Source organism: Trachurus trachurus, assembly GCF_905171665.1.
Source record: "Trachurus trachurus genome assembly, chromosome: 15".
In the NCBI taxonomy this organism is placed as follows: domain Eukaryota; kingdom Metazoa; phylum Chordata; class Actinopteri; order Carangiformes; family Carangidae; genus Trachurus; species Trachurus trachurus.
Window position 1 is genome coordinate 3,829,130 of NC_139906.1, and position 23,930 is coordinate 3,853,059.

The 23,930-nt window shown below is 44.5% G+C and overlaps 1 protein-coding gene across 1 annotated transcript in view; it reads right to left on the bottom strand.

Moving 5' to 3' along the window:
- LOC310998628 (uncharacterized protein) overlaps positions 1 to 874 on the bottom strand; it is a gene marked incomplete at its 3' end in the record, with an annotated part of 98,412 nt that extends 97,538 nt beyond the window's left edge. Inside the window, exons 1-2 of the mRNA XM_083988775.1 lie at positions 747 to 874; positions 168 to 287 (exon numbers count right to left, since the gene is read on the bottom strand). Coding sequence (XP_083844901.1) covers positions 168 to 287; positions 747 to 868 — 242 coding nt within the window. The 5' untranslated portion in view covers positions 869 to 874. The remainder of the gene's footprint in view (positions 1 to 167; positions 288 to 746) is intronic.
- Positions 875 to 23,930: the final 23,056 nt, after the last annotated feature.

Sequence of the window (23,930 nt, forward strand, 5' to 3'; positions counted from 1 at the left end):
TCACACACGTGTCACTGTCACTTATCTATATCTGTTCTCTGATTAACTGATGAAGAGTGTGTTAGCGTGTGTGCGTGCATGTACAGAGTTTCTGTGTCTGTTTCCTTAACATGAGTCTAATGACTGAATCATCTTCAGCTCAGTTTTCAGTAGAAACCGTCTCTTACTGTGACTCTGAGGGTCCAGGTTCAGGACTGAAGTTAATATAATATCCATAGGACCGGTCGCTCTTCATAGACAGACAGATGGATCCCGGAGACTCTGCTCTCAGCCTGTGGTTCTCACCTCTGCAAACGCAAACATGTTTTCCAAATCAAAAACAAAATTGAGGAATGCACATATTCTGTTCATTTTGTGGATGTTTATTTCATCTGTAAGTCATCACTGCTTTGACAAACTAACATTGGTGTTGTTAGGTTTAGTTCTCAGATCTGTTGCAGTAAATATTATCATGCTTGCTGACTTGAACATAGCGTGTTCAATGCAGTGTAAACAGCTCTTTACTCAAACATGGGATAATATAGTATTATAGTTCAATTTTCCATTTAACTATATGTTATTATTTCAATATCTGTATTTATGTTCTACCATGTTAAAAATAACCTCATTGGCTCCTACTGAAGATGTGAAACTGTTAAAACTCATGTAATTTCCTGTTCCAGTGATGTTGACTGCAGCAGGTCAACACCCTGAACTCTGACCCAGAGACAGTTTGGACATTCACAGGTTTGTAGCAGCTCTCTTACTGTGACTCTGAGGGTCCAGGTTCAGGACCGAGGTCTGGAGGACGATTTTTGGACCAGTTACTCTTCAAAGACAAAGACACAGACTCTGCTCCATCTTCCTCTTCCTCCACATTAACACTCATATCGGACTTCAGTGAGTCTGACTGTGAGAAAACACACACACAGACACATGTTAAAACAAGTCGTGTTGACTGCAGCTATTTGCACGCCCCTCCCACACCCCTATCTTCTCAAAAAAAGAAAAAAAACCCGACTCAACACACACAGACATTTTTACAGTCTGACACAGACTACTAGGAAACACTGCTGGTTGATCAGTTTCGTTTTTACCGTGCACCACTGGCATGCATGGCACGCGTTTGTCTCTCTCGCACGCGCGCGCTCTGAGAGACAAAGACGCGGAGATGAATTAACGAAACAATTTAGAAAAAAGAAGAAGCGTGGCGCTGCGCCACACATTGGTCTACGTATGGGAAACAATAGTGTTCGAGTAAAATGAATGTTTGTGTTTCATTCTATAAACTACTGATAACAATTTCTCCCAAAAATTAAAACTGGTCAAAATAACAGAAAAGATGCAGTGTTTCCAGACCTCAAATAATGCAAAGAAAACAAGTTGATATTCATTTTTAAACAGACCACTAATGTTGTAACTCAGGAAGAGTTCTGATTAATATCGATGGAAATTTCATTTTAATCCTGCAGCAGCAGTGATTGTTTACTAATTTACTGATATGACAGAACAACCAAGCATCTCCCTCCACTGACTACCAACAACACAGTCAGGATTGAGGATGCTGATGGATGGAGTACAAAAGCAACTGTCCTGCAAGAAGTTGCTCCACGATCGTACACGGTGAAAACTGATGATGGACAAATTCTCAGAAGCAGTCGTCGCAGTCTATTAAAGACTCCTCAAGGGACTGTTGGTGAGCTCAGTGTAACCTGTGGTGAATCTCAGGTAATCCCCACACCTGCTATGGACTGTAACACTGACTCTCACACACCTACTCCAAGCGAACCTGAGTTAAGAAGGTCCACAAGAGAAATCAGAAAGCCTGATAGACTGAACTTATAAACAAAGAAAATTCAATATGCATGTTAAAGATGTTGAACAAAATGTATATTGATTGATGTTGTGAATGTGTTCTAAATGGTCTAGTGTTGGCTTAGATATGAGTTATGCAATCTGATATAAACTGTTTATACTGCTTATGTGTTGCAGGGTTATGCTGAATGAGAAATGGTTAAAATAACTGACACAGCTAATGTGATGATTCATGTTAATGCATTTTACCTTAGAAAAAGGGGGATGTTATGATTGGATGTTATTACATGTTTGACCGCTAGGCGGCAGTACTGGTTTGTAGTCAGCTTACCGTACCATATAACAGAGTAGAGCAAGACTGCATGGAGCCACATGTATGTTATTGAGAACGTGAGACATTAAACTAAGTTACTTGCTATCAACACGGCCTCATCCTTGGAACACGAACATGACATGGTACCAGGAGTAAACTCGAATGAACGACATGGATTTAAAACCACCGGAAAGTTTGAAACTGACGGGGAATGTCGACGAGAACTGGCGCACCTTCAAACAGCAGTTTCACCTGTATGTTGCGGCTATGGGACTTGAGGCAAAGCCGGAAGCAAGAAAGGTAGCGCTGCTGCTAACAATAGCAGGGCCACAGGCCATAGAAGTATTTAACACGTTCGTGTTTGACAGTCCTGAAGACAATGAAAAGTTGGATGTAGTGCTTAGCAAGTTTGATACTCACTGTTCTCCGAAGAATAACGAGACGTACGAGAGGTACGTGTTTCGGTCTCGTACACAGCGGCAGCATGAGCCCTTCGATAGCTTCCTGACGGACTTGCGGCTAAAGGCGCAGTCCTGCAACTTCGCGACGCTGAAGGACTCCATGATCCGGGACCAGATCGTCTTCGGCGTGGAGGATAAAAAGGTCAGAGAGAGGCTACTACGGGAGATGGAGCTGACACTGGCAGGAGCCATTAAGATCTGCCAGGCCAGTGAGCTGTCCCAAAGGCATGTGAGGACGTTCAGCGAGATGTCTGCAGTCGCCTCGGCGCAGAGCGACAGCGCGGCAGCGGTTGGAGCAGTGTCGTATCAGCGGAGACGGCGCACACAGACCCGGCCTGCACAGCAGGAGGACGTGATGATAAACTGCAAGCGCTGCGGCTCACAGCACAAGCCTAGACAGTGTCCAGCGTTTGGTAAGCAATGCTCCACTTGCCAAGGCAAGAATCATTTTGCTAAACAATGCTTCTCCAAACAGAAAGAGGGGAAGAAAGAAAAAACTGTAAACTTAATAGACAAGCCTGATCTAAGTGACACGTTCTTTGTTGGAATGGTGAATTGTGAAAGTGAACAAATAAATAAGCCAGACAATGTAAATGATGTCACTACAGAAGATAAGTGGATAGCTCCTCTAATGATAAATGGGACTGTAGTCACCATGAGATTGGACACTGGTGCGAAAGCAAATCTCATAAGCATGTGTGATGTGAAGGCAATGAAAAATAAGCCACAAATAAAAAGAAAAGAATCTGGACTGAAAGACTACAATGGGCGGCCAATCAAATGTTTGGGCACATGCAGGTTGAATGTCACAGTTAAAGGAAAAGTGCACCACCTATTCTTCTTTGTTGTGAATGAGGGACGTGAATCACTTCTTGGTGACAGAGCCTGTGAAGAACTGGGGCTTGTGAAAAGAGTGTATCAACTGATATATACTCCAGGTAAACACCTAGTCCTTGCTGATGCCCTATCCAGAGCAACTACAGGCGACAGTGTGAGTGCGACAGACGAGGACATACAGTGTCAGTTGAACATGGTGTCGGCTACACTGCCTGTGTCTGACACAAAGTCAAGACAAATAGCGGAGGCTACAGCAAAGGATGCTGAGCTACAGCATGTCATGCAGAACATGGATGAGGGATGGCCAGCTGGTTCATGTCCACAATTTTACCATGTCAGAGATGAGCTTAGTACTGTGGATGGTCTGCTGTTGAAAAAGGGCAGGATTGTTATTCCACAGGCTTTGAGAATGGACATGTTGCACATGTAGCAAGGAGGAGGGTGAAAGGAAGCAGGTGATGACATCACTGGTAGGGAGGAGGAAGGGAGGTTAGAAATCAGACCACCTGTGAGAGTCTGGGAGGCGGGAAAATCAAACAAAGGAGAGACTGAAAGGAGGAAGGAGGTCTGAACCCAAGAAGTGAGAACATAAGGAAAGGAGGAAAAGAGTTTAAAGTAAAAGTGAAAAAAATACTTTAACTGAGGAAAGCTGAGGAATCTGTACGTGGACCCAGGACTCAGGAAAAGGAACTGAATCCCTGGAGCAGGCGGATTTGTCACTGCTCGGACTCAGGCGTGGCTTTCTCTCCGGGTCGGAGGACAACCGTGTACCCCTGTATCAGCAGATAAGTCCCCTTTACCCCAAACTCTCCTGGCTTCTCCCTGTCTGACCTGAGAATTACTCCTGTGCTCTCTCTCTCTCTCTCCCTCTCCCTCCCCTACCTGACCCACACATACCCCATCTCCTACCTGCCCGGAACTGGATTCTCTTCTCACCCTCCCTCCCCCACACACCTACATGCACACTCCTATGAACTGAACTGAACTGAACTGCATTCACTCCCACACTTCACTCCCTCACCTTCCCTGGAACGGACTGGCCCCCTGAAGACTCACATACAACCCCTGCCCCTCCCCACATACACCCCTACACTCATACATACACACTCTTGGACTTCAGTTAAGCAGAGACTTTATTTAAGGAAACAGTCTGCATATTTACGTTTAATTTAAGTTCTGTGAATTGACTGTTTTACCTCCTGATTTATCCTGCTTGATCTGATTAATTTGATTAATACGTTAAACTGTTTGATGATGATGATGATGATGTTGATGGCTGTCTGAGAGACAATAAGAATCTTTACTTTACCATCCTTAACCTCCTTGAGTTTGATGTGTTTGATTTGATGCTTCCTTTTGATTTGCTGATTGTGACGTGATTTATGTAGCAAGGAAGTGAGCTGCTGGGTTTTCTCTCCCTTATGAAGTAATCGTTTAACAGGAAAATCCTAATATAAAAGTGACAGTCGGGACTTACAATCCTGCTGTCTGGCGCCCAACCTTTTATTCTATTTAGGGAGAGGCTTCTACGCTACAGAAATGGCGCCCAACGTGGGGCCCGAGCCATAAGCTCCTGCTTTATATTGCGTTAAAGGAGTAAGACATTTTTTTGTTGTGCCTGTCTTTTGGGGTTCGTTTTGTGGGTTTTCAGGTGCAGCCATCCTGCACCTGCTATTTGCAATGTTGAAATGTTTTCTATGCTGTTTCGACTGCTATTGAAATTTGTTTAAGGTGATGAACAAAGCGGTTGTGCTGTATTCTGTGCCATAATTCGTATTTCATATATTGCAACCACAACCCCCCCCCCACACACCACACACACACCCACACACACCTTGCAGTATGGCTAAACAGAATTCTACGTTATCACCAAGTGTTTCCCTGGATATAGAAGCTCCAGATGTTCAAACCCCTTGTGCCACGCAATGTGCCCCCTCTGGATTCGGTGCCCACCTGCAGACTTACTTTCCGACCCCCAGACAAATTCTAGATGGAGCATTGGAAGCCACAGTCCCGCTTAAATCCTCTCCCCCCTCGGATAACTTACATGCAGTTGATCAATCTCTCGCTTGGGAAACTGAGCCTTCCTCACCTTATTCAGCAGCGTCTCCTCCTCAGTATGAACTTCCCCGGGCCATACACACCCCCGCTCGGGGTCTGAATCATCTCGCAGAACAAACACAGAAAGGCTGGAACAGGATGCACACGGAAATGAAGGAGCAACATGTGGCTATTAAGGAGCTAACAACATACTTAAAGGGAAGCCAAGATTCTTCAATGGGACAGATTAAAGATCTTGGGAATCAAATAAATACCAATCATCAACAACTTCGTACTATGATTGCATCACTTAAAGAAGGTACGGAAACTGAAATGGATAAGCTTGTAAAAGGAGTCAAACAGATTGTGGAAGAGGAAGTGAAAGCCTCTGAAAAATCTGTGTTGTCTGTGGTTCGCTTCATGGTGGAACAACTTCAACTGGAGGTCCAACAGGAGCTGAAAGGTTTCCACAAGAATACGCAAGAATGTGTTCGTAAGTTGGCACAATCAGTGGAGACAAGTAGCGTTGAGCTGGCCAGGATGGCGGCCAGCCTGAGGAAAACTGAGACTGAAAATAAGGAGCAGTTGGCACGGCTGGAACAGACCTCTTCTGGTCTGGAAGGACGGCTACAGTCATTCATGTCAGAGGTCAAATCTACCTCCTCTTCTGTAAGTTTTAAGGAGTCTTCTGACAAACCATCCCCAGCTATCGGTACAACACCACCTGTAATGAAAAGTGATCATATCCGTTTGACCTTTCCCACCTATGGAGGGCCGGAGGATGATCCGGATCCCCTTAATTATTTGTCTAAGTGCCATGACTTTCTTGCCTTGCATCCTTTAATCGATTCTGATGTTCTGGCCACTTTCAGAACTGTCCTCCATGGCACTGCTCGTGACTGGTGGGAAATCGCCAGAGTAGATGTCACTACTTGGAGCCAGTTTGAGACTGTCTTTTTGTCTGCCTTTCTTTCAGAAGACTATGAAGATGAGCTGGCTGAACGTGTCCGAACCAGCCGACAAAAAGAGAATGAATCCATCAGAGACTTTGCTTTTTCTTACCGAGCTCTCTGTAAAAGATGGAAGCCCTCTCTTACTGAGTCTGACATTGTCAAAAGGATCTTAAAAAACATAAAACCTCTTCTTGCTAGTCAGCTCAGGGGTCGAGTGGATTCTGTTGAAGAGCTAGTGCGTCTTGGTCATCAGTTTGAAAAAGACTTTGAGCAGCAACTTGAATACAATCGTAGAATGGGGACTAGAAATGTTCCTCCTTTTCACAAGCATGCTACCTTAGTGCAACCTACTGACAAACCGAGACCAGCTGTTTTGTGCTGGAGGTGTAAGGGAGACCATGCTCCTGGCTCTTGTCCACATTACCATTCACCTGGTGGCTCTGCTACCCCTTACCGGCAGCAGGGGCCGCCAAAGCACCAGCCCCGACCCCAAAAATCAAAAGGGTTGCCCGGAAATGGTTCGGTGTCAGTGGTGAAATCAAAGAACTCTCTCGCACCATCCTTTCAGCAAAAGCAAAATGGATCCTGTGCATCCATCCCTTTAACTCCAGGTGCCCCACCTGAGACCTCTAGTCCCCAACAGCTCGTTGTCCCAGTTTCCATTGGTGCATGGCGTGGAAAAGCCATCGTGGACACAGGGGCTAGCTATACTCTCCTTCACGAGTATCTCTGGGTGGAGTTAGCAGGCTCCAAGGCGAGCCTCCAACCCTGGACGGAAAGTCCACTGTACCTGGCGAATGGGGCGGCCGCCATTCCCATTGGATGGGGAAAACTGAGCATTGATCTTCAGGGAAGAGTGTGCACTCTACCTGTCGCTGTACTGGGACCAGAGGCTCTGGCCTATGGTATGGTGCTAGGCCTTGATTTCATTGCTAGTGTGGGGATGGTAATCACTGTAGCTGAAAGAGCTTACAGTTTTGTGTCTGACCCTTCTGTAACCTACCCGTTTCAGCCAGGTAGTGCTTACTTCCCACAGCACACCTCTTGGCTGACAAAAAACAAGCCAGGCCAGTCACTTTCCCTGATCAGCTCTGTTCCACCTCCCATCCTCACTCTGGAACCAGTGCGAATGGAAGTGCAAGATTACATCAACATCGCTGTGTCTGGTGCTCACTTAAAGGAGGAAGGAAAACAACAATTACGGCATCTTCTGGAATCTAACCCACAGGTTTGTAACCATACACCTGGGAGAACTGATGTTCTGCAACACACCATCTACACCACTAACTGTGTGCCAATCAAACAGAGACCTTACAGAATGCCGGCTGCTAAGCAAGCCATTGTGGAGGAACAGTTAAGGGAGATGATCGCTGCTGGAGTTGTTGAACCCTCCCATTCTGGATGGGCCTCTCCTGTAGTACTGCCTCCGAAGAAAGATGGTGGACACAGGTTTTGTGTTGATTTCCGGAGGGTCAATGCTGTCACAGAGACAGATGCCTAGCCTCTCCCTAAATAGAATAAAAGGTTGGGCGCCAGACAGCAGGATTGTAAGTCCCGACTGTCACTTTTATATTAGGATTTTCCTGTTAAACGATTACTTCATAAGGGAGAGAAAACCCAGCAGCTCACTTCCTTGCTACATAAATCACGTCACAATCAGCAAATCAAAAGGAAGCATCAAATCAAACACATCAAACTCAAGGAGGTTAAGGATGGTAAAGTAAAGATTCTTATTGTCTCTCAGACAGCCATCAACATCATCATCATCATCATCAAACAGTTTAACGTATTAATCAAATTAATCAGATCAAGCAGGATAAATCAGGAGGTAAAACAGTCAATTCACAGAACTTAAATTAAACGTAAATATGCAGACTGTTTCCTTAAATAAAGTCTCTGCTTAACTGAAGTCCAAGAGTGTGTATGTATGAGTGTAGGGGTGTATGTGGGGAGGGGCAGGGGTTGTATGTGAGTCTTCAGGGGGCCAGTCCGTTCCAGGGAAGGTGAGGGAGTGAAGTGTGGGAGTGAATGCAGTTCAGTTCAGTTCAGTTCATAGGAGTGTGCATGTAGGTGTGTGGGGGAGGGAGGGTGAGAAGAGAATCCAGTTCCGGGCAGGTAGGAGATGGGGTATGTGTGGGTCAGGTAGGGGAGGGAGAGGGAGAGAGAGAGAGAGAGCACAGGAGTAATTCTCAGGTCAGACAGGGAGAAGCCAGGAGAGTTTGGGGTAAAGGGGACTTATCTGCTGATACAGGGGTACACGGTTGTCCTCCGACCCGGAGAGAAAGCCACGCCTGAGTCCGAGCAGTGACAAATCCGCCTGCTCCAGGGATTCAGTTCCTTTTCCTGAGTCCTGGGTCCACGTACAGATTCCTCAGCTTTCCTCAGTTAAAGTATTTTTTTCACTTTTACTTTAAACTCTTTTCCTCCTTTCCTTATGTTCTCACTTCTTGGGTTCAGACCTCCTTCCTCCTTTCAGTCTCTCCTTTGTTTGATTTTCCCGCCTCCCAGACTCTCACAGGTGGTCTGATTTCTAACCTCCCTTCCTCCTCCCTACCAGTGATGTCATCACCTGCTTCCTTTCACCCTCCTCCTTGCTACACTCCTCCTCCCATCGACAAGACCACGTCTAGTGGTCGCACAGAGCGTCACTCCAAGAATCCGACGAAATCCTCCTCCTCTGAACTTTCCTGGAAGATGTCTAGTATCTTTTGTTTTTCCAGGCGCTCCAAGTCCTCCACACTCGGATAGAAAGGCTTCAGATTACAGACATGGACCGTCCTTACATCCCCACCCGTATCTTCCAGAACGACACGGTAGTTCAGGGGTCCTAATTGTTGGACCACCCTATAGGGGCCTTTCCATTTCTTCGCCAGCTTAGCCGTGAACTTTCGCTGAGCATGTTGTTGTTGAAGTTGTTTATTTATAGTAGGATAAGCCCCTTGAGTTGTAACAACTCGTTTACGAGGGGGTCCTACACAAAAAACATCAAGACATAACACAACTCAGCACAATACAATGAAAAGAAACAGGACAATACAATACAATACAATACAGACACTAAGACAAAACAAAAAAACAAACAAACAATCAAACCAAAAGAACAAACAAGACAGACATATACAAAAATTACTTAGACAAAATTGCAACCAGAGTTTGAACAAATATTAGATGAGAAAATAATAGATGAGAAAATAAAAATAAAAATATAAATATGGTGACAGAGTTAATGAAAGCAGGAGCAGGGTGTTTCAAGGTAGGTGGATAGGACTTGATTAAAACAGGTTAATGATTGCGATGATCTGATAACTACAGGTAGATGGTTCCAGTCGTTTGGACCTTTGAACATGAATGCTTTTGTACCTATTGATTTTCTATTGTGAGGCACTGCAAAGTAAGGATAAGTAGATTGCCTGGTTTGATAGTGAGATGTAAGTTGTACAAAATACTGTTTTAAATAGGGCGGGTAATCATAATAAATACATTTAAATATAAATTGAAACCAGTGTGTCTGTCGTCGAGTATGAAGAGAAGGGAAGTGAAGAGACTGGTACATTGAACAATGGTGAGTATGATAAGGACAGTCCAGTATAAATCTGCAGATTCTATTGTACACTTTGTTAAGAGGAGCTAAAACACATTTAGAAGAGGAAAAGTAAACAACATCACAATAGTCAAATATCGGAAGGATCAGTTGCACAACCAGTCTCTTTCTAACACGATTTGTGAAACATTTTCTGGATCTATATAACATGTTTATCCGACAATTCACTTTACGTACAATACTTTCAATATGTGTATTAAATGACAAGGTGGGATCCATCCATACACCGAGATATTTAAATTTGTCGACCTTCTGCAGAAGTGTGCCATCGTTACAAGATATAGACAGTGAGCTTGATATAGATTTCAATTTCAAGTTAGAACCAAAGATCATAGTGACAGATTTGTTTTTGTTAAGAAGTAATTTGTTGCATGAGAGCCAGTCTTCGAGTCTATTAAAGTCAGATTGAAGGATGGCCTGCACTTCCAGTGGGTCAGATTTTGATGTATAGATGACCGTGTCATCGGCATACAGTTGTACAGAGGAATTATTGAAGATTGATGCTAAATCATTTACATATATAGAAAAAAGAAGGGGTCCTAAGGTAGAACCTTGTGGCACTCCTCTTTCCTGGATCAGACAGTCAGAAAATTTGCCATCTAATACAACACATTGTTTTCTATTGTGGAGAAACGCACTAAACCACAAAATTGCATTCTTAGATAGACCTATATTGTACAGTTTATCTAATAACAAATACCGATCAACAAAATCAAACGCTTTGGTTAGGTCAATAAATATTGCACCTGTGACTTCTCCATTGCCTGCAGCAGTGAAGATGTCATTTGTTATTTTCAGCAATGCAGTGGTTGTTGAATGATTGGATCTGAAGCCTGATTGAGCGGGTGATAGAATATTATTAATCTTGAGATAATCTGTGAGTTGAGAATGGACCAGTTTTTCAAAGATTTTTGCAATTGAACAAATAATAGATATGGGTCTATAATTATTACAGTCAAGAACATCACCTGCTTTGTGGAGCGGTGTGATTCTTGCCAGTTTCCAGATGATAGGTAATTCATTTGTTGAAAATGATAGATTGAACAGATCCGCAAGAGGATACATAAGAACATTGACAGCTAATTTGATATATCTATTTTCTAGTCCATCAAGTCCAGCGCTACTATTACCATTGGATTCTTTAATAGCATTCAGTACTTCGGTTGGCGTGATTTTTCTAAATGAAAAAGATGAACTGACAGGAGGTGAAGTGCTGCCATACCATTCATTGGTGTTCGAGACAGGAAGAAGAGTAGAACAGACAGAAGAAAAATGCTGATTAAATGCTTGGGCAACGGATAAAGAATCATGCAAAATATTACCATCAATTCTTAGTTTGTTAATTATATACTTTTCTTTATCATTTGTAATCGATTTCATCTTCCGCCAAAATTGTTTTGAATTTTTGAATTCAGAGTTCAAACATTCATTATAATAATTAGACTTGGCATTACGAGTTATAATTTTACTCTGATTTCTAAGTTGTCTGTACACTTCCCAGTCATCATTATTTCTCGTTCTCCGATAAACAGACCATGCTTTGTCTCTCTGCCTGAAGAGACTGATAAGTTCTGGGGTAATCCAGGGAAGATGTTGGCCTCTGACCTTGATCATCTTCCACGGAGCATGTTTATCAAGCACTTCGTTATATTCAGTGAAAAAATAGTCCCAGGCATCCTGAACGTTGGGTATCAACTGAAAACGGTCCCAATTTATATTAATTAAATCGTTACAAAATAATTCTGGATCCATTTTCCTATGTTGCCTGATCTTGATCAGCTTTGGTGGTGATTTGGGGAGCTTAATTTTCCATATACAGTAAATGATCGAGTGATCGCTAAAGCAGTCCGACATAACTCCAGATTTAATAATCCTGTCAGGATGTGAGACCAATATCCAGTCTAGTAGAGAGTTTGTTTTTTTGGTGACCCTTGTTGGTTCATTTATTAGCTGGGTAAGATTTATGCCAATGAATTTTCTTTTAATTGTGTCGGATGACTTATCTAGCCAATTTCTATTGAAATCACCCAGTAAAATTAGTTCATTCGTGGCAGATATGGATGTAACAGTTGAAATCAAATTTTTGAAAGAGTCCACTGGAGAAGAGGGTGGTCTGTATATGCTGCCTATGTGTAAACTCTTGTTAGTATGTAAAATAATTTTCACAAAAACCGACTCAAAACCCTGTGGAGCAACAGAGGGAGTAATAAGTTCAGATACAATGTCAGCAGAAACATAAATAGCCACCCCTCCATGCCTAGTGAGTCTATCTGCCCTATATAATACATAATTTGTTATGCTGATTTCATTATCAGAGATGTCACTATTCAGAAATGTTTCCGAAAGTGTAATGATACTTGGTTTGTGCAAATAAACCCACGCACGCAGTAAATCAATCTTGGGTACAAGACTTCTAATATTTAAGTGAATTACTTTTAATCCTTTAATATCATCCATTGTATTTTTTGATGCTATCGATACCGTCACCAGACAAAATATTTAACACAAAAATGAGGTTGCAATAAGTCAAAACACACATAAGACACACACAAAACACACACTCACAACAAATAACAAAAAAATAAAAAGATAAATCAATAGAGGATGCCCAAGCTTTAACCCAGGTAGCATCAGGTTCCATGGGTTCCATAGCCCAGGGCATACCAGTAAGGATTCACTAAGGACTCAAAATGCTCTGTCTGCTTACAGAGAAAGGGAGAGAAGGAGAAGAGAGAAAAAAAAAAAAAAGAAAAAAAAATACACACTCCCATGTTCATACATAATCATAGCCTGCAGAGAAAAAGCAGAAAACAAAACAAAACAAACAAAGAACTACAATATCTGCAATGAGAAAGAGAGAATAAAAAAAATTATTATGCACAGGCAGCATCATGGCCTACCCATGGCAACCACGAGGTCCTCTCACAAACGTCTATAGGGGAAGTGACGCGTTTGTTCTGCGACAGTCAGAAGTAAACAATGTGGAAGACCAATATCTCCCGATCAACACAACAGCCAGTATATAAACACAAATATAGCAAGGCATCACTAATAATCCCCATTTAAAGAAAAGGAAAAACAAAAGAAGAGAAGATGAGAAGAAGATTCAGAAGAAGAGTCAATCAGCCACTTTTGTCCACCAACTCAAGCCACCGGCAAGATACTGGTTAGCAGCTGAAGGCTAGCCCAGCGCTAGCCTACACGGGGCCAGCAAGCTACAGCCATACTAGCACATACTTTCAGGAGAGTTCGGTGTTGATATTAGGGCAGCTCTTGCCCTCTTGGGACAGTTAAAGCGCTGTTCTTTGCCGTCAGTAGAGACACACAATGTGCATGGATATCTGACAAAGTACTTGATCTTACGTTCACGGAGATCACGTTTGATTCCGGCGAAGCTCTTGTGTCGCCTTGCCAAGTCGGCGCTGAGATCCGGATTGAAGTAGATGCGGGACCCGTTGAATTCCACTTTCTTTTTCTCCCTGGCCAGTCGGATGATTTTCATCTTGTCTTGAAAGTTGAGCATCTTCAGTATAATGGGCCTGGGAGTGTCCCTGTCATTCGGACGTTGAGTCGGTGAGCGGTGGGCTCTTTCAATGATGGGAGAAGTAGGGAAATTCTCCCGGCCCAGGAGCGACGGGATCAGCTGGGACAAGAACCGGATCATATCAGAACCTTCGGCAGACTCAGGGATTCCAACTACACGGAGGTTTGAACGGCGAGACCTGTTCTCCAGATCGTCCACCTTCTCGCGTAGGTAAGTATTATCTGCTTCAAGTGCTCTCACTCGTTCAGTCAGATCGTCAATATTGTTCTCATTTGTGCTGGTTCTTCCCTCTAATAACTCGACTTGTGCTCCCAGTGTGTAAAGGGAGGTCTGTATATTAGTCAGGCCAGTCTGAATAGGATCAACTTTTGCGTTGATGTGGGTCAGCATTTCCGTCTTGCTCTTCTCGATGGCGTCCAGCAAACTTTGTAGCGTTAAAGTTGCCATTGTTGCGCCCTCCGAATACAGAAAAGAGTTCACCAGGATACAACTAAAAATGCCTACACTTGGCTGACTAATAAAAGTCGATCAATTGCATAAAATTGCAGTATTGTCGGCTACAATAAACAGAGCAGACAGAGCGATCGAGACACGTACTCTCACGCTGCGGCCATCTTGGCCAGTTAGCTGTGTGACTGAGGAAAATTCCTAACCCACACTCGCTGTTTGGGTTGGAAATCAACATCACGGCGAGTCTTGTTATAACTTCTCAGTTGCCTTTGTTTCGCTTTCTTTATGTTTTCCTCCACATTTGCTTTAAATTGCGACAGCTGCTGGACGACATCATAGGCAGGCGCATCTGGGGAATAAACTTTTCCTTTTAGAACTTTATCCAACGGGCTGCTAAGCTTCCGGCCGATATGTAGTTCAGCAGGGGTGACCCCTGTAGTTTCTTGGACTGCAGAGTTAATGGCAAACCGGAGCTCCGGAAGGAGTTGGTCCCATTTAGCATGGCTGTCATCGACGTAAGACGCGATCATACCCTTTAGAGTACGATTTACTCTTTCAGTCAGATTTGTCTGGGGATGGTATGCGGTGGTGAGCTTGGGTTTTACAGTCCATTGTGCACAAAGTTCCCGGAAGACCTCCGACACAAACTGACGTCCTCGATCCGATAAGATGTGATCCGGTACTCCCCATCGTGTGAAGATCTCAGTCCTCAGGAAGCGAGCAACCGTTTGGGCCGTAGCCGTCCGTAGAGGGGAAAACTCGACCCAGCGGGTATAACAGTCAACCACTACCAATAAATATTCGTGCCGTTGCGGACTTTTGGGTAGGGGTCCCATGAGATCAATGCCCAGCATCTCGTTGGGCCCGGAGACACGGGTCTGCTGAATTTTGCCGGCGGGTTTCTGGTTGCCTGCTTTCAAACTCTGACAGACCGTACACTGCCTGATGAAGGCTTTTACATCCGACCACATCCCAGGCCAATAGGCTACTTCATACAGCCTTTTATAGGTTTTGAAGATGCCTGCATGTCCACTCAAAGGGCTTTCATGATAATTCTGGAGGATTTCATGAACAAGACTGAGGGGGATGTAAAGCCGGTAGTGGAATTGGTGTTCAGTTAGTTGCTTTTTATGATATAGTTTGTCCTCCATGACCGCAAACTCCTGTTCCACCTTTCTGTTCTTTTCAGCCAATTGCCTCAAGATTTCCTCCACTTTTTTGTCCTTATGTTGTTCTGTCCAAACCCTTTCAAGAGATAGGGATATGTTCTCGTCCGTTTTTTTAGAGTACAGACCACACTGGACCTGAGGAGGGATCCGGGAAAGAGCATCAGGAGCACTGTTTAGCTTCCCTTTCCGGTATTCCACAATGAAATCAAAACGTTGCAGCCTTAGTGCCCACCTGATCAGCCGACTCGTGGTTTTCGTTGAGGAGAGGACCCATTTTAAGGCAGAGTGATCCGTGACAACAGTGAAGAGCTTTGGTTCCAGATAATGCTGCCATCGTTCTAGAGCCCAAATGATTGCAAGACATTCTTTTTCTGTTGCCGAATAGTTCTTTTCCGCTCGGTTTAACGTTCTACTAGCATAAGCGAGAACTACTTCACCGTCGGTGTGGTCCTTCTGGGTCAACACAGCTCCTAGTCCAATGTCACTGGCGTCAGTATAAACTGTGAAGGGAAGTTCTGGGTTAGGATGCCCTAAGATAGGGGGAGAGATCAGACAGGACTTCAGCTGATCGAAAGCATGCTGACAGGATTGATTCCAAATGAAAGGTCTCCCTTTTTTCTTAAGATCGTTCAAAGGTTGAGCGACTTTTGAGAAGTCGGGAACGAACTTATGGTACCAACCTGCAAGTCCTAGGAATCTCTGAACTTCCTTCAGGTTCGTTGGTACAGGGTAGGATCGAATTGCCTCAACTTTGTCCGGATCAGCACTGACTCCGTTTCCCGAGACGATGTGCCCAAGAAATTTGATTTCTTGCAGGCAAAATCTAGATTTCTTTAGATTGACAGTGAGATTAGCGGTGCGAAGTCGATCCATTACAGCCTGTAAGCGCTCAAACTGTTGGGTTACAGAGGATGAGTACACGATTATATCATCAATGTAGACGAAACAAATTTCACCCCGCAGACCATCCAGGACTTTTTCCATTAGTCGTTGGAAAGTGGCCGGGGCATTTTTAAGTCCAAACGGCATGACATTAAAATGATACAGGCCGACATGAGTGACAAAGGCAGTCTTGGCTTTACTATCAGGATCCATTGGTACCTGCCAGTATCCGCTGTTTAAGTCTATTGTGGAGAACAAAGAGGAACCCGAAAGTGACTCCAGAATTTCATTGATGTTAGGGAGAGGATAGGCATCTGTCTCTGTGACAGCATTGACCCTCCGGAAATCAACACAAAACCTGTGTCCACCATCTTTCTTCGGAGGCAGTACTACAGGAGAGGCCCATCCAGAATGGGAGGGTTCAACAACTCCAGCAGCGATCATCTCCCTTAACTGTTCCTCCACAATGGCTTGCTTAGCAGCCGGCATTCTGTAAGGTCTCTGTTTGATTGGCACACAGTTAGTGGTGTAGATGGTGTGTTGCAGAACATCAGTTCTCCCAGGTGTATGGTTACAAACCTGTGGGTTAGATTCCAGAAGATGCCGTAATTGTTGTTTTCCTTCCTCCTTTAAGTGAGCACCAGACACAGCGATGTTGATGTAATCTTGCACTTCCATTCGCACTGGTTCCAGAGTGAGGATGGGAGGTGGAACAGAGCTGATCAGGGAAAGTGACTGGCCTGGCTTGTTTTTTGTCAGCCAAGAGGTGTGCTGTGGGAAGTAAGCACTACCTGGCTGAAACGGGTAGGTTACAGAAGGGTCAGACACAAAACTGTAAGCTCTTTCAGCTACAGTGATTACCATCCCCACACTAGCAATGAAATCAAGGCCTAGCACCATACCATAGGCCAGAGCCTCTGGTCCCAGTACAGCGACAGGTAGAGTGCACACTCTTCCCTGAAGATCAATGCTCAGTTTTCCCCATCCAATGGGAATGGCGGCCGCCCCATTCGCCAGGTACAGTGGACTTTCCGTCCAGGGTTGGAGGCTCGCCTTGGAGCCTGCTAACTCCACCCAGAGATACTCGTGAAGGAGAGTATAGCTAGCCCCTGTGTCCACGATGGCTTTTCCACGCCATGCACCAATGGAAACTGGGACAACGAGCTGTTGGGGACTAGAGGTCTCAGGTGGGGCACCTGGAGTTAAAGGGATGGATGCACAGGATCCATTTTGCTTTTGCTGAAAGGATGGTGCGAGAGAGTTCTTTGATTTCACCACTGACACCGAACCATTTCCGGGCAACCCTTTTGATTTTTGGGGTCGGGGCTGGTGCTTTGGCGGCCCCTGCTGCCGGTAAGGGGTAGCAGAGCCACCAGGTGAATGGTAATGTGGACAAGAGCCAGGAGCATGGTCTCCCTTACACCTCCAGCACAAAACAGCTGGTCTCGGTTTGTCAGTAGGTTGCACTAAGGTAGCATGCTTGTGAAAAGGAGGAACATTTCTAGTCCCCATTCTACGATTGTATTCAAGTTGCTGCTCAAAGTCTTTTTCAAACTGATGACCAAGACGCACTAGCTCTTCAACAGAATCCACTCGACCCCTGAGCTGACTAGCAAGAAGAGGTTTTATGTTTTTTAAGATCCTTTTGACAATGTCAGACTCAGTAAGAGAGGGCTTCCATCTTTTACAGAGAGCTCGGTAAGAAAAAGCAAAGTCTCTGATGGATTCATTCTCTTTTTGTCGGCTGGTTCGGACACGTTCAGCCAGCTCATCTTCATAGTCTTCTGAAAGAAAGGCAGACAAAAAGACAGTCTCAAACTGGCTCCAAGTAGTGACATCTACTCTGGCGATTTCCCACCAGTCACGAGCAGTGCCATGGAGGACAGTTCTGAAAGTGGCCAGAACATCAGAATCGATTAAAGGATGCAAGGCAAGAAAGTCATGGCACTTAGACAAATAATTAAGGGGATCCGGATCATCCTCCGGCCCTCCATAGGTGGGAAAGGTCAAACGGATATGATCACTTTTCATTACAGGTGGTGTTGTACCGATAGCTGGGGATGGTTTGTCAGAAGACTCCTTAAAACTTACAGAAGAGGAGGTAGATTTGACCTCTGACATGAATGACTGTAGCCGTCCTTCCAGACCAGAAGAGGTCTGTTCCAGCCGTGCCAACTGCTCCTTATTTTCAGTCTCAGTTTTCCTCAGGCTGGCCGCCATCCTGGCCAGCTCAACGCTACTTGTCTCCACTGATTGTGCCAACTTACGAACACATTCTTGCGTATTCTTGTGGAAACCTTTCAGCTCCTGTTGGACCTCCAGTTGAAGTTGTTCCACCATGAAGCGAACCACAGACAACACAGATTTTTCAGAGGCTTTCACTTCCTCTTCCACAATCTGTTTGACTCCTTTTACAAGCTTATCCATTTCAGTTTCCGTACCTTCTTTAAGTGATGCAATCATAGTACGAAGTTGTTGATGATTGGTATTTATTTGATTCCCAAGATCTTTAATCTGTCCCATTGAAGAATCTTGGCTTCCCTTTAAGTATGTTGTTAGCTCCTTAATAGCCACATGTTGCTCCTTCATTTCCGTGTGCATCCTGTTCCAGCCTTTCTGTGTTTGTTCTGCGAGATGATTCAGACCCCGAGCGGGGGTGTGTATGGCCCGGGGAAGTTCATACTGAGGAGGAGACGCTGCTGAATAAGGTGAGGAAGGCTCAGTTTCCCAAGCGAGAGATTGATCAACTGCATGTAAGTTATCCGAGGGGGGAGAGGATTTAAGCGGGACTGTGGCTTCCAATGCTCCATCTAGAATTTGTCTGGGGGTCGGAAAGTAAGTCTGCAGGTGGGCACCGAATCCAGAGGGGGCACATTGCGTGGCACAAGGGGTTTGAACATCTGGAGCTTCTATATCCAGGGAAACACTTGGTGATAACGTAGAATTCTGTTTAGCCATACTGCAAGGTGTGTGTGGGTGTGTGTGTGGTGTGTGGGGGGGGGGGGTGTGGTTGCAATATATGAAATACGAATTATGGCACAGAATACAGCACAACCGCTTTGTTCATCACCTTAAACAAATTTCAATAGCAGTCGAAACAGCATAGAAAACATTTCAACATTGCAAATAGCAGGTGCAGGATGGCTGCACCTGAAAACCCACAAAACGAACCCCAAAAGACAGGCACAACAAAAAAATGTCTTACTCCTTTAACGCAATATAAAGCAGGAGCTTATGGCTCGGGCCCCACGTTGGGCGCCATTTCTGTAGCGTAGAAGCCTCTCCCTAAATAGAATAAAAGGTTGGGCGCCAGACAGCAGGATTGTAAGTCCCGACTGTCACTTTTATATTAGGATTTTCCTGTTAAACGATTACTTCATAAGGGAGAGAAAACCCAGCAGCTCACTTCCTTGCTACATAAATCACGTCACAATCAGCAAATCAAAAGGAAGCATCAAATCAAACACATCAAACTCAAGGAGGTTAAGGATGGTAAAGTAAAGATTCTTATTGTCTCTCAGACAGCCATCAACATTATCATCATCATCATCAAACAGTTTAACGTATTAATCAAATTAATCAGATCAAGCAGGATAAATCAGGAGGTAAAACAGTCAATTCACAGAACTTAAATTAAACGTAAATATGCAGACTGTTTCCTTAAATAAAGTCTCTGCTTAACTGAAGTCCAAGAGTGTGTATGTATGAGTGTAGGGGTGTATGTGGGGAGGGGCAGGGGTTGTATGTGAGTCTTCAGGGGGCCAGTCCGTTCCAGGGAAGGTGAGGGAGTGAAGTGTGGGAGTGAATGCAGTTCAGTTCAGTTCAGTTCATAGGAGTGTGCATGTAGGTGTGTGGGGGAGGGAGGGTGAGAAGAGAATCCAGTTCCGGGCAGGTAGGAGATGGGGTATGTGTGGGTCAGGTAGGGGAGGGAGAGGGAGAGAGAGAGAGAGAGCACAGGAGTAATTCTCAGGTCAGACAGGGAGAAGCCAGGAGAGTTTGGGGTAAAGGGGACTTATCTGCTGATACAGGGGTACACGGTTGTCCTCCGACCCGGAGAGAAAGCCACGCCTGAGTCCGAGCAGTGACAAATCCGCCTGCTCCAGGGATTCAGTTCCTTTTCCTGAGTCCTGGGTCCACGTACAGATTCCTCAGCTTTCCTCAGTTAAAGTATTTTTTTCACTTTTACTTTAAACTCTTTTCCTCCTTTCCTTATGTTCTCACTTCTTGGGTTCAGACCTCCTTCCTCCTTTCAGTCTCTCCTTTGTTTGATTTTCCCGCCTCCCAGACTCTCACAGGTGGTCTGATTTCTAACCTCCCTTCCTCCTCCCTACCAGTGATGTCATCACCTGCTTCCTTTCACCCTCCTCCTTGCTACATAAAAGGCTGTATGAAGTAGCCTATTGGCCTGGGATGTGGTCGGATGTAAAAGCCTTCATCAGGCAGTGTACGGTCTGTCAGAGTTTGAAAGCAGGCAACCAGAAACCCGCCGGCAAAATTCAGCAGACCCGTGTCTCCGGGCCCAACGAGATGCTGGGCATTGATCTCATGGGACCCCTACCCAAAAGTCCGCAACGGCACGAATATTTATTGGTAGTGGTTGACTGTTATACCCGCTGGGTCGAGTTTTCCCCTCTACGGACGGCTACGGCCCAAACGGTTGCTCGCTTCCTGAGGACTGAGATCTTCACACGATGGGGAGTACCGGATCACATCTTATCGGATCGAGGACGTCAGTTTGTGTCGGAGGTCTTCCGGGAACTTTGTGCACAATGGACTGTAAAACCCAAGCTCACCACCGCATACCATCCCCAGACAAATCTGACTGAAAGAGTAAATCGTACTCTAAAGGGTATGATCGCGTCTTACGTCGATGACAGCCATGCTAAATGGGACCAACTCCTTCCGGAGCTCCGGTTTGCCATTAACTCTGCAGTCCAAGAAACTACAGGGGTCACCCCTGCTGAACTACATATCGGCCGGAAGCTTAGCAGCCCGTTGGATAAAGTTCTAAAAGGAAAAGTTTATTCCCCAGATGCGCCTGCCTATGATGTCGTCCAGCAGCTGTCGCAATTTAAAGCAAATGTGGAGGAAAACATAAAGAAAGCGAAACAAAGGCAACTGAGAAGTTATAACAAGACTCGCCGTGATGTTGATTTCCAACCCAAACAGCGAGTGTGGGTTAGGAATTTTCCTCAGTCACATGCTCAGCGAAAGTTCACGGCTAAGCTGGCGAAGAAATGGAAAGGCCCCTATAGGGTGGTCCAACAATTAGGACCCTAACACATACCCCATCTCCTACCTGCCCGGAACTGGATTCTCTTCTCACCCTCCCTCCCCCACACACCTACATGCACACTCCTATGAACTGAACTGAACTGAACTGCATTCACTCCCACACTTCACTCCCTCACCTTCCCTGGAACGGACTGGCCCCCTGAAGACTCACATACAACCCCTGCCCCTCCCCACATACACCCCTACACTCATACATACACACTCTTGGACTTCAGTTAAGCAGAGACTTTATTTAAGGAAACAGTCTGCATATTTACGTTTAATTTAAGTTCTGTGAATTGACTGTTTTACCTCCTGATTTATCCTGCTTGATCTGATTAATTTGATTAATACGTTAAACTGTTTGATGATGATGATGATGATGTTGATGGCTGTCTGAGAGACAATAAGAATCTTTACTTTACCATCCTTAACCTCCTTGAGTTTGATGTGTTTGATTTGATGCTTCCTTTTGATTTGCTGATTGTGACGTGATTTATGTAGCAAGGAAGTGAGCTGCTGGGTTTTCTCTCCCTTATGAAGTAATCGTTTAACAGGAAAATCCTAATATAAAAGTGACAGTCGGGACTTACAATCCTGCTGTCTGGCGCCCAACCTTTTATTCTATTTAGGGAGAGGCTTCTACGCTACACACAGGATACATGAAGGCCATCTCGGCATCGAAAAGTGCAAAAGGAGGGCGAGAGACACGGTTTTCTGGCCCGGACTGAACAAAGACATTGAAACACTTGTAAGTAAATGTGAAACATGCCAGAAACACAGGAACAAGCAGAGCAAAGAGCCTATGGTGGTAGCTGAGGTGCCAACAGCACCATGGCACAAAGTAGGAATGGACTTGTTTCATCTCAGAGGTAAAGACTATTTAGTGGTAATGGATTACTACTCAAACTTCCCTGAGATGGCGCTACTAACAAGCTCAACATCAACTTGTGTCATAACACATGCTAAATCTATCTCCGCCAGGCATGGCATCCCACACACCGTGGTGAGCGACAATGGCCCCTGCTTCATTCTCAAGCAACTCCTAAAGAAAGCAGCTGACAGTGACTCGGATCCCTATCTGGCTTTATTGAGCTACAGAGCATCACCTCTTCAGTGCGGTCTATCACCAGCTGAACTGCTGATGAAGAGGAAGCTCCGAACAACATTGCCGAGTCATCAAAACGACAAATTAAAGCAAAAGAATCACTCAAAGATTGAACATAAGCTACGACAACAGAAAATGATGCAAAAGTCATTCTATGACAGAACAACCAAGCATCTCCCTCCACTGACTACCAACAACACAGTCAGGATTGAGGATGCTGATGGATGGAGTACAAAAGCAACTGTCCTGCAAGAAGTTGCTCCACGATCGTATACGGTGAAAACTGATGATGGACAAATTCTCAGAAGCAGTCGTCACAGTCTATTAAAGACTCCTCAAGGGACTGTTGGTGAGCTCAGTGTAACCTTTGGTGAATCTCAGGTAATCCCCACACCTGCTATGGACTGTAACACTGACTCTCACACACCTACTCCAAGCGAACCTGAGTTAAGAAGGTCCACAAGATAAATCAGAAAGCCTGATAGACTGAACTTATAAACAAAGAAAATTAAATATGCATGTTAAAGATGTTGAACAAAATGTATATTGATTGATGTTGTGAATGGGTTCTAAATGGTCTAGTGTTGGCTTAGATATGAGTTATGCAATCTGATATAAACTGTTTATACTGCTTATGTGTTGCAGAGTTATGCTGAATGTGGAATGGTTGAAATAACTGACACAGCTAATGTGATGATTCATGTTAATGCATTTTACCTTAGAAAAAGGGGGATGTTATGATTGGATGTTATTACATGTTTGACCGCTAGGCGGCAGTACTGGTTTGTAGTCAGCTTACCGTACCATATAACAGAGTAGAGCAAGACTGCATGGAGCCACATGTATGTTATTGAGAACGTGAGACATTAAACCAAAGACGGTTTATTAAACTAAGTTACTTGCTATCAACAGGGCCTCATCCTTGGAACACGAACATGACATAGTTCTAAGATTTTCTATTAAAATAAAGTCAATAATGACATTTTTGTATTCTCTTTTTATTTGGAAAAGTACCGAAAAGTATCGAAAACCATCCAAAACAAATCCCTAACTTTAACCATTAGGCTACTCTTAACCTAATAGCCTATATAAACCATAACCTAAAATCTTAACCCAAGTCTTAACCCTCAAACAGAGGATTGGCCAAAATGTCCCACTTCCCAAAAATGTTAAAACGTTAGAGACTCCTCACAACGTAGCTCCTTCCTGTTTTTTTTTCCTTTTCTCGCAGTGTCTGAAGTTCACTGTGACTTTTCTTCCCTCCACAGTCACAAAACTTACTCACACACTCCCAATATTCAATAATGACCAAAATGATAAAGTCGTGTTAACACTCACTTGCCTGCCTTTGACTTCAGTCTCCCCCTTTCTGCTCCGACTGCTTTGTTATCGTGCCTGGAACGCTCCCCATTAGTCACTGAACACTGAGTCAGTCTCGTATGTGGACCATAGACTGTAAAAAGACTGGATGTGGACATATCATGCCCCAAATTATGCAATGGAA